Source organism: Rattus rattus, chromosome 9, assembly GCF_011064425.1.
Source record: "Rattus rattus isolate New Zealand chromosome 9, Rrattus_CSIRO_v1, whole genome shotgun sequence".
Taxonomy (NCBI): domain Eukaryota; kingdom Metazoa; phylum Chordata; class Mammalia; order Rodentia; family Muridae; genus Rattus; species Rattus rattus.
Genome location: NC_046162.1, coordinates 58093655 through 58108609, shown reverse-complemented (window position 1 = coordinate 58108609; position 14955 = coordinate 58093655). Strand labels below are relative to the sequence as shown.

Genomic DNA, 14955 nt, shown 5'->3' with positions numbered 1-14955 from the left:
GTACCTGGGGAGGCCTGTGGGCAGATGTGGCCAACCCTGTCCCCAAGCTGTTGTGAGCTAGAAAGGGCAAGAAAAGCAGGGTTCTATGAAGGTACCTTTAGTGGGGTCCCCTCGTATATTTTCCTGCAGGAAGTGTTTAATTCTGCATGTTTTCCTCTTCTTCCAACTAAAGGAGGTCAACTTGTGTGTGTGTGTGGGGGGGGTCATAGAACCTTGACAATGCTATTTCTCCGTTCATGCATTCCCACACCCCCCCCCTTGACAGAATGTAGCTTTTCTTGCTGACCACAGTCTTGGATTCCTCTCCATTCCCTCCAACTCTGAAATAAACCCCCCTTCCCAACAAACCCATCTTGTACCAGCAAGACAAGTCCCCCATTGTAGAAAAAAAAAAAAAAGTCCCTTTCCTCTCTGCTAGGTCCACCCCACCATAGAGAAGGCCGGGTCAGGAGAGTCTGAAAATGTATTGTGAATCAATTCCCCAGCTCCCTTCCTGGGTAGGCAGTCAGGGCAAGTGCCTCAGCAAGAAGGGCTGGTGGGTGTCTCTCCATTTCACTAGTTTTCCTGACCCAGGAAGAAGAGAGCCCTTTGACATCCAGCCAGAGGGCCAAAGGAAGACTCCCCCAAAGCTCAGAGTGGGGACTTCACCTCCACCTCCTGCAAAGTACACTGCTGGGTCCGTCCTGCTGCTGATGCATGGGTCTGATGCACTTCTGCCAAACAGTCCAGTGTGCGAAGGAAAGAGGCAAACATCCAGCCTCCCCATCGGGCAGAGAGGCAAATCCTCTGCTTCTCCGGCTCTCCCTGCTTCTCAATCCCTTCCACCCGTGGACTTTTGTTCCCGCTTGTGGACTTTTGTTCCCGCTTCTCCTGACTGCAAAGAGGTCATTCCAGTAGAACTTTGAATTTTATTTTATAATTTTATTTTATTTTATTTTTTTGCTTTGTCGGTGGCTGTGGTGAAGTTGTGCTTGTGTTTTGTGATTTCTTTGGCAGCGATTTTTCAGTTGTTGCTTATAAGGGAGGGCTGAGGGTGGGAGTGGGGAGGGCAGGGGGCCTAGAGCTCTAATTGTTTGTTTTGGAAGAAAAAGAAAAAAACAACAAAAAATATATATCACTCTAGAAAACCTCTCCTGCGTTTTATTCTGTGTTGCTTTCTCTCTGGTCATTAAGCAAAGAGTCCAGTTGCTAATAACAGGGCTTCAAACAAAGACAAGTTAAGGTCCACAGCCATGGGCTTTCTCCTTTGACCTTTCAGAGCCTTCTACCTGCTCTGGTGGTGCTGACACCTGGTGGGTACCCAAGTTCCAAGTTCCAAACTGAGCAGGGCCCTTTCGGTAGAACCAGGAGAGTGGACGAAAAAACCACCTCCATCGTCTTTTGGAGCAGAGTCTCCCTATAGCAAGGGGTCTTCACCTAGACAAAGTTGTTCTGGAGACTTCCCCCACTAACTCAGGGAAAGAAAAGCTTGGCTTGTAGCTCCTGGAGGCGCGGCATCTCTCAGCTAACCCCTTCAAAACACCCTGCAAGGAGAAAGTTGGTAGCTTTTTTTTCTGCTATTGCCTGGAGGACGGTGGTTGAGTGTAGGAGACCCAGAGCAGGGAGAAAGCTCAAATAGTTGAAACTCAAGATTCTTTGTCGACTCCCTCCCCGACCCCCCAACACCCCCCCCCCCGCCGCCGCCCCATCTAGGGCTCATAGGGCAGCAGCCTTGGTCTGAGGCTTGCTGAGTCTGGAGGGTTGAGATCAGGGAGTGTGACAGTTCTCAAAAGAAAGCCACCGGAGTGTGGGAACCCAAACGGTTCAGAAATGGGAAATAATTCCTTTTCAAACGCACCCCCCCGCCCTCCCTCCGCAAATTACACTTGGTTTCAAGAGTCATCTTTCCCATTCCTCTCACACTGCGGTGTCCCCGCCAGAGCCTGTCGTGAGGTCGTGGAAGCCCTGTTTTTTCTTATTCAGTCGTGAGGATCCGGCTGCTGCCGGCCTGCAGCTCTGCCGCTGACCTCGCACAAGCTTCTCCTCTGCTGCACACGCCATAGCCACACTGCAGCGGAGACACTGTGGGTTGGGGTGGAGGTGGGGACAAAGGCTAACCGGAGGGAAAGGAAGAAGCCCTGCCAAGGCGGGCCCTACCCTTCTCTAACGAAAGGGCAAGGGGATCGGAGAAACAGGAGGCAAGACACGGAGAAACTCCTGGTACCGCAGCGGGAACAGGCGGCCTGCCAGGAGGGTTATGTTAAAGATGGAAAATTAATCTGGCTTTACAGCTGGTGTAGACTGGGCTGTTTCTCCATCCTTGGCTCTCCAGGCTCTGCCGGCTGCAGAGAATGAGCGAAGGAAGCCAGTTTCTGCCAAAAGGAAACATAAAAAGCGAGGCTGGAGACTGGGCCGCTGCAGGATTGGAGGCGAGGGCGTCTGGAGTTGCCTCTGGCAGCGGCGTCTGGGTCCCCAGCTCGGGGGTGGCTTCTTTCAAGACAAACAAAGGCGAAGGTGCAGAGGCTGGGAAGCCGGAGATGAGGAAATCAATTGTCATAAAAGAGAGATTCAGAGAGAGAGAGAGAGAGAGAGAGAGAGAGAGAGAGAGAGAGCAAGAGAGAGAGTGGGAGGAGAGAGAAGCTAGGAGAGGAATTCAATGCCGTGTGTGCAGCAATAAAAGAATATGACCGCTATAAAAGTTTATAGGGTATAAATTTCTGAAGGTTAAGAAACTAAACAGCAGCAAAGCAAACAGTGAGGGGAAACTTTCCGGAGATGGGCCTCAGATGAGCCTGGGCTCCGGATCTGGTGGGAGAATGGGTAAGGAGCACCCCACCCTCACCCTCAACTCTCTTGCACCCAGGTCTGGGGCTTGGAGTCTGGAACTTGGGAATCAGGGGCAGTGGAGTGAGTTTCCCCTGAGGGTAAAAAGTAAAGAAGCTAGCAGCTGGGAGGAAGAACGGTTTGTTGTTCCCTATAGCTTCAGCAATTGAAATTCTGACTGTTGTCTTTGTTCTTTACACCCCCTCTGGAATCGCCAGCCATAAATAAGAAACCTTTGCACACGCGGACACACACACACACACACACACACACACACACACACACACAAACAGAGAGAGAGAGAGAGAGAGAGAGAGAGAGAGAGAGAGAGAGAGAGAGAGAGAGAGAGAGACACACACACACGCACACGCACAGGGTCCAGCAGGGCCAGATGTAGGGGAGAGTAGCCTCTTGATCCTTTTTCTGTTCCGTTCCATCCCCTCAGCCCTTCTCACCTCACACAAAAAGCCCAATTGTTACCCCTCAGCGTGTGAAATAATCGTATAAGGCTTACAACGTGCTGATATCCTCTTTTACTGACTATAAAGGGTGCAAGGCTTCGTTCAGCATCTACAACAGAAATTAAGGACTGAGAGACTATACAGCTTTTTTCTTTTAGCTTATCTGAACTAGTCCACTAACTGTTTCCTGATTCATAAGCCTTTTTCTTATCTGCTTCCATTTTTCTCCCCTATTTCTAGTAATAATGAAAGTTTAATCGTTTGTCGCCTCCTCTGCTAGTTCTCAGAGAACCTGGCTGAGCAGATAGAAGGACGTCTTTTTGTACAGTGGCCGCTAGATGGCACCCTTGCTCCATATGAAATTTTCCAGTGCTGCGACTGCAGGCTCCAGCCGCACTACACAGCACCTTGTTCGGCCTTGTGTCTAGAAACTGAGAGCTACCAAAAGTCATGAGTAATTTGCACACAATAAAAATATAGGGTTTGTTATGGCTCTTTCCCCTAATGTATGTATTTCAATTATAATAGAGCTCCTTTTTTTCTCCTCAAATGGTTCATTTTCTGAATTTCTCACACTGAGAAAGCTGTTTCCCAGTTGGTGCATTTGATGGAGCGAGAAATGCGTGGGAACCGGGGATAATATTAATAATAAAAATACAGAAATAATGGACACAAATCAAGGAGACGAATTGGTTTGAAAAACTGAGATTTTTCCTGTAGTGGGGTGAGAGGAATAAAGTGCAGGCCAGCGTGGGTCAGGTGAGAAGGGAGAGCCAAGGGAGAGCCGTGAGATCGCAGGTCTTTTGAAGAGGAAGCTACCCCAGGCTGGCTGCCCACACCTGCTGAAGAGGGAATCCGACATGTCCTCTGGGAGATTTCCAAATTTGGGAGAAATGGGGACCTAGCTTTGGTGAAGAAGATTCGGTGGTCTCCAAGTCGGAGGCACCGCTGCGACAGGACGCTGACTCCAGAGCCTTTGCATGCCAGTCTGGGCTGAGCGAGTGCCTGGTCGCCAAGGCTCCGGGCAGGGTCTCCCTAGGGGTGCGGGATGCGGGATGCGGGATGCGGGAAGCGGCGAGGCTGCAGCATCTCCTCGGAAGGCTCAGTCAAAATCCTGAGCATTCCCCCCCCTCCCCGGAATAGCAGTAGAGGCAGGCATGGCGATGGCAAGCAGTCTCGCTTTTCCGCGCTTCCGAACTTCCAGGTGAGAACTGCGGCTTCCTGTGGCTTGCCCCAGCCTCTGCCCTTGGCTTCCTTACTCTGGCAAACCACGCGGAAGCCAGTCCTTCTGGGACGCAGCCGATGGAGGCCTGGACCCAGACACTTCTCGTTCTGAGGTTGCCCCTCTGACTGCCCACGACCCCTTTGGCTGGTTCCCAGTCCTCACTTTTCTCTCTGTCCGGGGCCGTACCTGCCTCCAATCTGAGCCTCCAAAATGACCCCACAGTCCCCCAACCCCCGTGTAGCTTCTTCTCTTTCCAGGTGTAAAAGGCGAGCCTAGTGTCTCCTCAACTTGAGTTTCTCCAATAAATCTGCCCTCCGTTGGGTGTTTATAAATTATCTCCGCGCTCTTTCTTGTTTTTTTTTTTTTTCTTATAATAGAAACATTTTCCTTCCATCAGAAATTTCTGGCACGGCGTAGGGATGATTTAGAACAAGCCATTGAATTTCTACCTCACCAATGAGTCCTCAAATCATGACCATAAAATCCCTGCACTTGATAAAATGTTCGCTTTCAGCAACAACTTGACTGTGCTTTAGGTTGCCTCACGGACCCCTCATCCTGTGGAAAAAAAAACTAACAACCAACAACCCCAGAGCCTGGTTCCCTTTCCCTCCCTCGCCCCCTCCTCCACGGCTAAATTCACTGTACTTTAGATGGCTGACTGAAACCAGTAGGACAGCTCTTTTTGTTTTTGTTTTTGAAACGTGGTCTCATTTTTAAAAGCATTCAGGCTCATGAAACAAAAAAAAAAAAAAAAAAAAAAAAAAGCACCTTAGAGAACGAGCAATAGATTTAATTTATTTGTAAAATTGACTCTGCCTTTGTCCTAGAACATTTCTTTCTCCTTCTCTCTGTCTTTTGGGCCCTCATCAGTTCCCTCAGGAAACCATTGGCTCTGCCTGCCACCCTGAGCCTCCTAAGGTCTGACCTCCCAACCAGCCATGTGCCAGGTACACAGAGAAGGGCCTGCGTTTGGAGTTAGGCAGCCAGTCATTTCTGGGTTTCAAGCCTCAGATCTTCAGATGTTCAAGGTTCAACCAAAGGCACCCCAAAAAGAGAAAAGGGACAATGGAGACCTCGTTGGCCTTGTATTTCCCAAGTCCCTTCACCCCAAGGTTAGTGCAGGTCTAATGGCCATGGGGACATATACCAATAACAGGTGCCTTTTAAACGCACAGCTTAAAGCCTTTGTCTAGGGCACTGGAGGGCATAAGGCAGCAGTAACCAAGGCCCTGCTGGCCAGCCTCAATCTCCATTACCCGTACCTCTTTTGGTGTGTGGTTGAAGAGGTCACTGCCTATACCTGGAAGGTACGGGTGATTGGCCCCAGAAAGCTGGGTGTCAACTGGACTTGGTTACTGGATGCCAAGGCCCAGGGCACAGGTTTTCAGTCACATAAGCTATCAACCTTTGACAGCACCGGACTCTTCCCTCCTAAGTGCTCATTAGGCCAAAGCACCTCCAGAAGACCCCCCTTCCTCTTGCAGCCCCCCCTATCACAGGCAGGTAAAGCTCTCGCAAACTGCAGAATTGGCAGCCGCCTGTAGAACTTTGTTCTGCCTGCCTTAGCACTGTCTATTAACCAGAAAGTTTCTTCTTCCCCTCTCAGGCCCTCTCAGATTCCTTTTCCACGGAAAATCTCGAGTGTTTGCTTAATGAGGGAAAGTTATGTGCGTGACCTGGGCGAGGACAGATCTCGGGGTGGCTTGGGGTCTCCTAAGAGGGTCTGGGAGCAGGTGTGTCTGCAAGGGAGAAGGAGGCGAAAATCTCGGGAAAGTCACCGTTTGCTCAGAAAGGGGAAAAAAAAAATCAACAGCAACCCATAATCGGTCTCATTTCAGCTTAGTCACCCCCACCGTGCTTCAGTCGGGCGGCGGGGGCGATCGAAGCTGCAGTTTTATAGCTGTAGAGGAAAGAACTCGTAAAATGCTAACAGCTTTTATGCTCTGCAGCATAAACAACAACAGACTCCGGCTTTATTGCGTTTTATAGTTTGTTAAAGAGTTTACAGCCGTTTTTTTGGGGGCTGGTTACCCAGCCAATTCCCTCCACACGATAGTTAAACCTTTATCAATAATAAGGAAATTGATCATTAAAGCTTTAAATATGACTACCTCGTTTGTTTGAAAATATGTTTAGGAGAGGAAGCTGTATGATTTGATAACTTGTATTAAAATACCAATTACATTTATAGGACCTTTTAAAACTCGGCGCAATTAAACCGTGTTCTTTTACATTTTTCCGAAGCGACCCTGACATTTAGAAAGACTCCAATTGCCTCGTTAAAATCGCGAAATTAACAGCGTGCCTACGCCAGGCTCAGCGTTGTGGATGTGTGTGTGCGCATGGTGTTTTTCCGTGACTCCCCCACATCAGTCTTTGGGGGTGGTCTGCGAAGGTATTTGATTTGTTGTGAGGCAAGAGATATCTCATTAATGTAGGTAGTTAAACAGATTTAATCCGTATTCGTTCTCTCCCCCCTCCCTCTCCGCCCTCTCCCCCTCTCTCTCCCTGGTGTTTTTTTTTTCCCTTTCCCCTCCTTTTTTTTCTGCCCTCTCCTCACTCCCTGGCGCTCTCTCGCTCTAGCTCTCTCTCGCGCTCGCTCTCTCTAGCTCTCACCCTCGCTCCGCGTTCTGTCCGGGAGGAGTACCCAGAAGCCAATAGGATGCGGGGTCTCTAATGGATGCAAATGACGGTGAAAAGACGGGGCAAAATATGAAACAACTCATTTGGAGGGAAGTAAATCACCGAAAACTGTTTATGAACTGGCATCCCTTCTTCGAAATGTAAAGCGAGGACCTCTTTAAGTGGCGGTATATTTTTGTTTGGGGGGTGGGGGGTGGGGGGAGGGCGAGCGAGCCGCGGCTGCCATGCAGGCTTAGACTTTTGCAGGCTTCGCTCTTCTATTCCTGGAAATCACAAAAAGTGTGGCGGCTTCGAGATCTTCTTCTTTTCTTTCTTTTCCTTCCTCCCTTCTTTCTTTTTTTCCCTCCTCCCTTTTCCTCTCCTTTCCTGGCGAGGGTGACTAGGAGCCGGCGAATCCGCGTTTTTTTTCTCTCTCTCTCCCTCCCTTTTCCCCCTCCCCACCCCCTCCCCAACAGCCCCCAACTACAGCCTGCGCCGCCGCCGCCGCCGCCTCAAAATTCAATAAAATGAGCTCTTATTTCGTCAACTCACTGTTCTCCAAATACAAAACCGGGGAGTCCCTGCGCCCCAATTATTATGACTGCGGCTTCGCCCAGGACCTGGGCGGCCGACCCACCGTGGTGTACGGTCCCAGCAGCGGCGGCAGCTTCCAGCACCCTTCGCAAATCCAGGAGTTCTACCACGGGCCATCGTCGCTGTCCACGGCTCCCTACCAGCAGAACCCGTGCGCCGTGGCGTGCCACGGGGACCCCGGCAACTTCTACGGCTACGACCCTCTGCAGCGCCAGAGCCTGTTCGGTGCGCAGGATCCAGACCTGGTGCAGTACGCAGACTGCAAGCTCGCGGCAGCCAGCGGCCTGGGCGAGGAGGCCGAGGGCTCTGAGCAGAGCCCGTCGCCCACACAGCTCTTCCCCTGGATGCGCCCTCAAGGTGAGCTCCCGTCGGACCTGGACCTGACGGGGTGGGAAGGGGCCAGGAGGGTCCCAGGCCGGTCAGCGGGGGAGGGCTGGTGGGCAGTCCCGGAGCATCTTCTGCTCCTAGAGGACGTGCAGGTTCCAAACACCTACCTCCTCTCCCTTCCTCCCCACTTTCTTTTCTTCTTTTTTTTCCCTTTTCTTTTTGCTTCCTTTGAAGGGGGGGTCTCTAAGCGAACTTCCTGAATCCATAAACTCCTCACCCTCCTTTACTTTTCTTCTTCAACCCCTTTCCCCTTTTACTGTTTTATGGGGGCTGTGGAGGAAGAGTGGTGGGGGTGGGGGCGCTCAACGTTTGCACTTCTCAATTGCTTTATAGTTTAATTACCCTGAAGAAACTTTTCTTCTGGGGCAGAGGCTCTGGGGGCTTTTCAAGGTGGGTTCGTGGTCCCCACTCTGGCTTTTTATTCTTACTTTCCCCCCACCACCACGTTCATCCCCTTAAACTTTATGCACTTTTAATATATCTGAACCCCCTATTCTGGTTCTAGTTACCAGAGGAAGGGGCTCCTCCTTTATGACCCCTGCAGATTCAGGGCTGTCTAGTTCCCCCCTCTCGCCTCCCCTCCCCCGCTGACCGCGTCCTCCGCGCTCCCCCTCCCGCCCCCGCAGAAGGGTCCCCTGCCCTTATTATCCTGGTCTCTAGGCTGGTTCACGAATCTTCCAACTCTCTGTCTCTGCCCCCTCCCCCATCCTCCCCTCTGTCTCGTCCTTTCCCCCATTCCCAGCAGCCGCCGGACGCAGGCGAGGCCGCCAGACCTACAGCCGCTACCAGACCCTGGAGCTGGAGAAGGAGTTCCTATTTAATCCCTATCTGACTCGCAAGCGGAGGATCGAGGTATCGCACGCGCTGGGACTGACAGAAAGACAGGTCAAAATCTGGTTCCAGAATCGGAGAATGAAGTGGAAAAAGGAGAACAACAAAGACAAGTTCCCCAGCAGTAAATGCGAGCAGGAGGAGCTGGAGAAAGAGAAGCTGGAGCGGGCGCCAGAGACCGCCGAGCAGGGCGATGCGCAGAAGGGTGACAAAAAGTAGGCTCCCGCTGGGACTGCTCGGGCCCGGACTAGCCCGCACGTCCGCCGGTCCCTCCCGCGACCACGCCGCCGCCGCCCGCCCCCCGCCTCCGAGAGCTCCGGCCCCGCGAGCGGAGCCAGGAGCTGGGCCTCCCACCGCAGCGTCCCCCGCCGCGCCAGTCCCCGCTAGTGGTAGTATCTCGTAATAGCTTCTGTGTGTGAGCTACCGTGGATCTCCTTCCCTTCTCTTGGGGGTCCGAGGGGAAAAAAAAAGAAAGAAAAGGATTTTAAGCAAGGACTCCCTCGTCCTGCGAGGGTGATCGACTGCGGCCTGGCAGAATCCCCTCGCCCCCGCCCCTTGTAAAAAAAAAAGCCTCCTTGTGCAATGGTCTTTTTCCTTTGAACGTGCTTCTTTGTAATGACCGAGGTACCGATTTCTGCTAAGTTTTCCCAACAACATGAAACTGCCTATTCACGCCGTAATTCTTTCTGTCTCCCTCTCACTTTCTCTCTTTCTCTCTCTCTCTCTCTCTCTCTCACCGCCTCTTCATCTTTCCTCGCAACCCCCTCTCCCCGCTGCCCTCCCTAGCTGGCTTTCTCTCTTGCTTCTCTCTTTTCCTCCTGTCCCCCCCCCGCCCCACCCCCTTTGGTTTGACAATTTTGTCTTAAGTGTTTCTCAAAAGAGATTACTTTAGTTAGCATGCGCGCTGTAAGCAATTGTTAAAAGTGTTCTTAGGTTTACTGTGAAGAGAATGTATCCTGTATCTGTGAATTGCTTTATGGGGGGGGAGGGAGGGCTAATTATATATTTTGTTGTTCCTCTATACTTTGTTCTGTTGTCTGCGCCTGAAAAGGGCGGAAGAGTTACAATAAAGTTTACAAGCGAGAACCCGAGACTGGCCGGGGCGGCCGCTCCTCATTCGCTCTTAGGCGCTGGGCTGCGGGTGGGGGGAGCTGGTCAGCAGGCTCCTGGGCTGGCCTAGGCTAGGACGCTGAGAAGAGGGGGCGGGGGCTGGAAGCAGGTGGTGCGAGTCCCTGGGCCCAGGGGCGCAGGGGGGGGTGAGGGAGGCGGCTGAACGTGATTGGAGGAGAGAGGATCGAGGGAGGGGAGCCAAGAGAAACCCCTCCTCTTGCGTTCCGAGGCTGAGGGGCCGGGGAGACTCCAGCGCCCAGGCCGCTCTGGAGAAGTGATGTGCCCAGGCTGGTGGCTAGTGTCCCCTGCCGCTTTGCTCTTTGTTTCCTTCTGTGTGTTGGGGGAGGGGGCTTACGGGGGGTGGTGAGAAAGATGCAGTGGGAGGCTTCTGAGTTTATATTTCCATTTTTTTTCTTGAACTCAGGTTGGGGAAGCAGGAGCAGAGGGAAGAGATTCCTCCCTACCTCCCCTTTCTGGGAGGTCGCCACTTTCTCCCAGTTTCTAGGCCGCGGCTTGCTGCAGCCTTCCTTCCTTCGTTGCCTCTGCCTTCCTGGCAGCCACGCTCCACCGAGTGAGGCATCCGCCTTCCGGAACCGGGAAAGCAGCGAGCCAGACCTAAACCTCCCTCCTCCCTTCCTTTCTCTCCCCACCCCCATTCCGTTCTTCTTCTTCTTCTTTTGTATATCTTTTTATTGTCACAAGAAGTCTCAGCGTCCAATGCCTATTGGGTTGGATTCCTGCCTTAGGGACGCCTTGATCACATCTAGTCACTACAACTGGGGCACTAAGAGACAACTGGGAAGCCAGGCTCGCCTCACCCTCCTCTTGGGAGAACAGCAGCAGCTCGGGTGAATTAACCCGAATTAATAAATATTCGGCCAGCACGCACCCACCGAGTTACGAACATTCAATCCCTGCGTCTGTCTCTCGCTCTGTAACCGGCTGGGGGAAATGGGTGGGGGATGACAACACGGATCGCTCAGCGGTTATTTATTTTCTCTTCCACTCAATTCCTTCCTCCCCAAATCTCGCTTGCAAGCTGCCTCCAGCCCGCGGGGGTCGACAGCGGCCCTTAAGCCCCCAGCCCCAATCCGCAGAGCTCGGCCTTCCCATTCATTATTGATCATATTTTATAAATCCAATGCCACAGAATTTTTTCCACATTACTGGGAGCCTCCGGGAGGCCGTTATATCATTGGCCGAGGGGATATCACGTGGGCCGGGGTCACGTGGTCCGAAGAGGAAAAAGGGGGTCCTTTTGGTGTAAATCTGGACTCTAATTCTGTAATATATCAAGGAATCTCGTAAAACCGACACTAAAACGTCCCTGACTACAAATCATCCGGCCAAATTATGAGTTCATTGTATTATGCGAATGCTTTATTTTCTAAATATCCAGCCGCAAGTTCGGTTTTCGCTCCAGGAGCCTTCCCCGAACAAACTTCTTGCGCCTTTGCCTCCAACCCCCAGCGCCCGGGCTATGGAGCAGGTCCGGGCGCCCCCTTCTCCGCCTCGGTGCAGGGTCTGTACTCCGGCGGGGGGGGCATGGCGGGCCAGAGCGCGGCCGGCGTCTATGCGGCCGGCTACGGGCTCGAACCGAGTTCCTTCAACATGCACTGCGCGCCCTTTGAGCAGAACCTCTCCGGGGTGTGTCCGGGCGACCCCGCCAAGGCGGCTGGCGCCAAGGAGCAGAGGGACTCGGACTTGGCGGCCGAGAGTAACTTCCGGATCTACCCCTGGATGCGAAGCTCAGGTAACACCGCGCTCTGAGCGGTCCCGAGCCGCAACGTCCGGGCCACAGTCCCCAGAAGGGCTCCCTTCCGGCCAGGGCACCCTTCTCTGTGTCCAGGTTACTCCCGGCTGCAGATCGGCCATAGCCACGCCGTTTAAGTCTGGGCTGGGACCACGCGCGCCGCCCCCCACTCCCAGTTTTGCTTGGTGCGCTCAAGGCCCTGGAGGATCTCTTTTTGCCGACGCCAAAGAGCTCAAAGCCCCCAGCCCGCCCCCAACCCTTCCTCCGGGCCTTTTAGCTTTAAATATTTATCAGCAGCGCCGGCACGGGCTGGAGACGAGGCCGTTTGTCTTGCCCAGGAAGGCTGGGGTTTGCAGAGAATAGCCATTAGGGTCTCTCTCTCCTCTCTACCCCCTTCCCTGCCTGAGAGCTTAGTTCTGGGTGTGTTCCCCCAGCCTTAGCTTGGGTAAGATATGGAGGAGGGGGCCATGGCGCTAAGCAATTCTCCCCTCCCCCTGCCTTTCTAGCCAACCCCGCTCCCCCATTATTCCCATCAGGACAATTAGAGGTGGGTTCTAGAGGCCTGGCCGGAGGAGGGGGGATACAGAAGAAATGAGGACCCAGCCAGGGACGCAGAGCCAGAGAGTGGTGGAGTTAGTCTGAGACCCAGAGCGATGAGTCTACTGACCCCTCCTGCCCCTGGTGGACTTAGGAGGGTGGGCTAGAAGGCTGGCAAGGGCCCCATGAGACCATAGCTTTTTCAGGTGTCTTTCCTGGGGCTCCGTGGGCCCCTGAAGAACAGCCAAGTTTGGTGGTATCACTCCTGAAAGAAGACTTTGGGGAGGGCTAGGACTCCGTGGAACCAAATCAAGATTTAGCCACCCAGCAGCTGCTTTAGGAACCATAAGACACCAAGACTTCCTTCCCCCAGGTCTCCTTCAAAGCTTCCTCACAGTTCCTTTACATTTCCCCAAGATAGAGGGTCTTGGGAGCCAACTCTAAGACTCAGAAGGCCCAAGCCAGTCAGAGAGAGTCCCAGACTCCTGGGGTTGGGGGCCATGAGGAAACCAGCTCTTGACTATTGTTCTTCACGGTTTCTATTACCTACCCTGTAATTGAACTGACCTTCCGGTTGGTTTATCAAAGACCCCCTCCCTTTTTTCCCCTCGTAAATATTTCATCTTGGCTTATAGCTGACTTGAAATTAAGGTCCTTAGCCCCTCCTCTCTCCTGTCTCCTTCCCCAGAGGGCTGATGCCAGCATCTCCCCAGTCTCCTTGGGGTTCTGAGCGTGTGCTAGAAGTTCTCAGATACCTTCAGCCCCAACATAGGAGCCTTCACCTTCCTCTCTCTTGTAGTCCACGGTCACTCTTTTCTTCCTTGCAGTGCTGGAAGCCCAAAGATTGCTTGAGACAATTAGGTTTTCTGTGCAGGAAGGCAGGCGGGTAGGGTAGCCAGGCCTTGCTTGATACTTACTGGGAAGGAAACACCAGAAAGCAAGTGTTGTCAGACTACCAATTCCAATTCCCTATTCCACAGCAGGTTTGGGTGGGGACTGGGCCTGTGGGCCTTTTTATTTCTTTTCTTCTCAGATCAGGCCTGGGGCCCCACTCTAGGGACACTAATATGGTTCTCTGAGCAGTCCTGTACCTCAAAGGCCATCTGAAGGGAAAGGGTAACCTTGGAGCCCATGACCTCAGGGAGTGACTGAGGATTAATTTGCCCTCATTCTATGGTAGCCTCTCTGGAATAGAGCCTCAAGGAGCCAGCAGCTGACAACTACTTGGGTTTCAGCAGCCCCAGGCTGAGAAAAACCACCTTTTGTGGATAATGGCACTATCTGGTGTGGTGGGGCTGGCCTATGAACCCAGCACTCGGCACTTGGGGAGGCTGAGTCAAGAGGATTGCTACTAGTTTGAAACCAGCCAAAGGCTACCTAGCAAGACCCAGCTTGAAAAATAGAACGACTCTTGTGGACACACACACACACACACACACACACACACACACACACACACACGAAGAAAAGAAAGAAAACAAATGTTTGCCCTGAGAAGTTTGGAATTTTTCTGCACATGGTAAAGGGGTTAATTTAGTTCCAGCAAGGTGGTCTTTTTCTGCGGCCCTCAAATATCAGACCACTTAGGAAGGAGGTCTGAATTTTCCTGGTGTTTTTCACACAGTTTTTTTTTCCTATCCCTCTCCCCCAACCCCCAAATACTGTGAGTAGGGACTGAACGAAAGCGGGGCCGCCAGACCTATACGCGCTACCAGACCCTGGAGCTGGAGAAAGAATTTCACTACAATCGCTACCTGACTCGGCGGCGGCGCATCGAGATCGCGCACGCGCTCTGCCTCACCGAAAGACAGATCAAGATCTGGTTTCAGAACCGGCGCATGAAGTGGAAAAAGGAGAACAAAACTTCAGGCCCAGGAACCACTGGCCAGGACAAGGCGGAAGCGGAGGAGGAGGAAGAGGAGGAAGAGTGAGAGACAGGGAAAGGGAAGAGGAGGAAAGAGAAGAGAGGGAGAACCCAATTATGGGAACTGAAGCACGGAACTCAAATAAGGGGGCAAACTATTTAAGTGAAGAAGTCTAAAAAATTAAGGAAAGAGATGGGTGAAATTTGGGTTTCTTACTACTATAAAAAAAAAATACTACCTATGGGAAAGTGTGTGGTCTGTTTTTGTACAGTCTGGGAAGGACATTATCTACCTGCTCTGTGGCTTTCTGGAATGTGCCTCCCCTTTTCTATGTTGCTAGTAAGGTCTTTGTAACATCCTGCTGTTTTGTAAGCCCTCTTTGAAGCTGTCTTTGTGAACTGTGGTCCCAGATGAGCGGATTAACCTGTGGTTCCTCACCTACCCTATACTTCCTAGTAGCCGTACTAAAAGGGTCTTAGGGAGCCCCGAGGATCCACTAGCTTCTGAGCCTGGTGCATTTGGCTGCTGATTCTAGGTCCTATCCATGAACCTCTTTCTGTATATCTGAAGGCTGGTAAAAATAAAACAGGATTAAATACCAATGAATGCTGTGTTTCCTTCTCTCCCTATGGCTGGGAGGGTGTAAGGGTTGGTAGTGAATGGGGTGCCAGAGCCCCTCTGCTGACCTTTTCTGTCTGTGCTGGGTTTATTTTTATTTTACAGATGTCCCTGCTATGGAGACTGCCAAGTAATGAACCCCACCAC

General features: G+C 52.2%; 2 protein-coding genes across 3 annotated transcripts; both read left to right on the top strand.

Annotated features, from left to right (window-relative positions):
- The first annotated feature begins 6625 nt into the window (after window positions 1-6625).
- Window positions 6626-10011, top strand: Hoxb8 (homeobox B8). 2 transcript variants are annotated; one of them, XM_032911758.1, is made up of 3 exons: window positions 6626-6886; window positions 7075-8064; window positions 8837-10011. In XM_032911758.1, the coding sequence occupies exons 2-3, from the start codon at window positions 7641-7643 to the stop codon at window positions 9142-9144; spliced, it is 732 nt and encodes a 243-aa protein (XP_032767649.1). In that variant the 5' UTR covers window positions 6626-6886; window positions 7075-7640; the 3' UTR covers window positions 9145-10011. The 2 variants fall into 2 exon arrangements, with proteins under 2 accessions (XP_032767649.1, XP_032767650.1); XM_032911759.1 differs by having other exon boundaries at window positions 6627-8064; window positions 8840-10011.
- A 701-nt stretch (window positions 10012-10712) lies between these two features.
- Window positions 10713-14792, top strand: Hoxb7 (homeobox B7). The gene is made up of 2 exons (XM_032911760.1): window positions 10713-11788; window positions 13997-14792. Exons 1-2 carry the CDS (start codon window positions 11389-11391, stop codon window positions 14254-14256), a joined length of 660 nt encoding a protein of 219 aa, XP_032767651.1. The 5' UTR covers window positions 10713-11388; the 3' UTR covers window positions 14257-14792.
- Window positions 14793-14955: the final 163 nt, after the last annotated feature.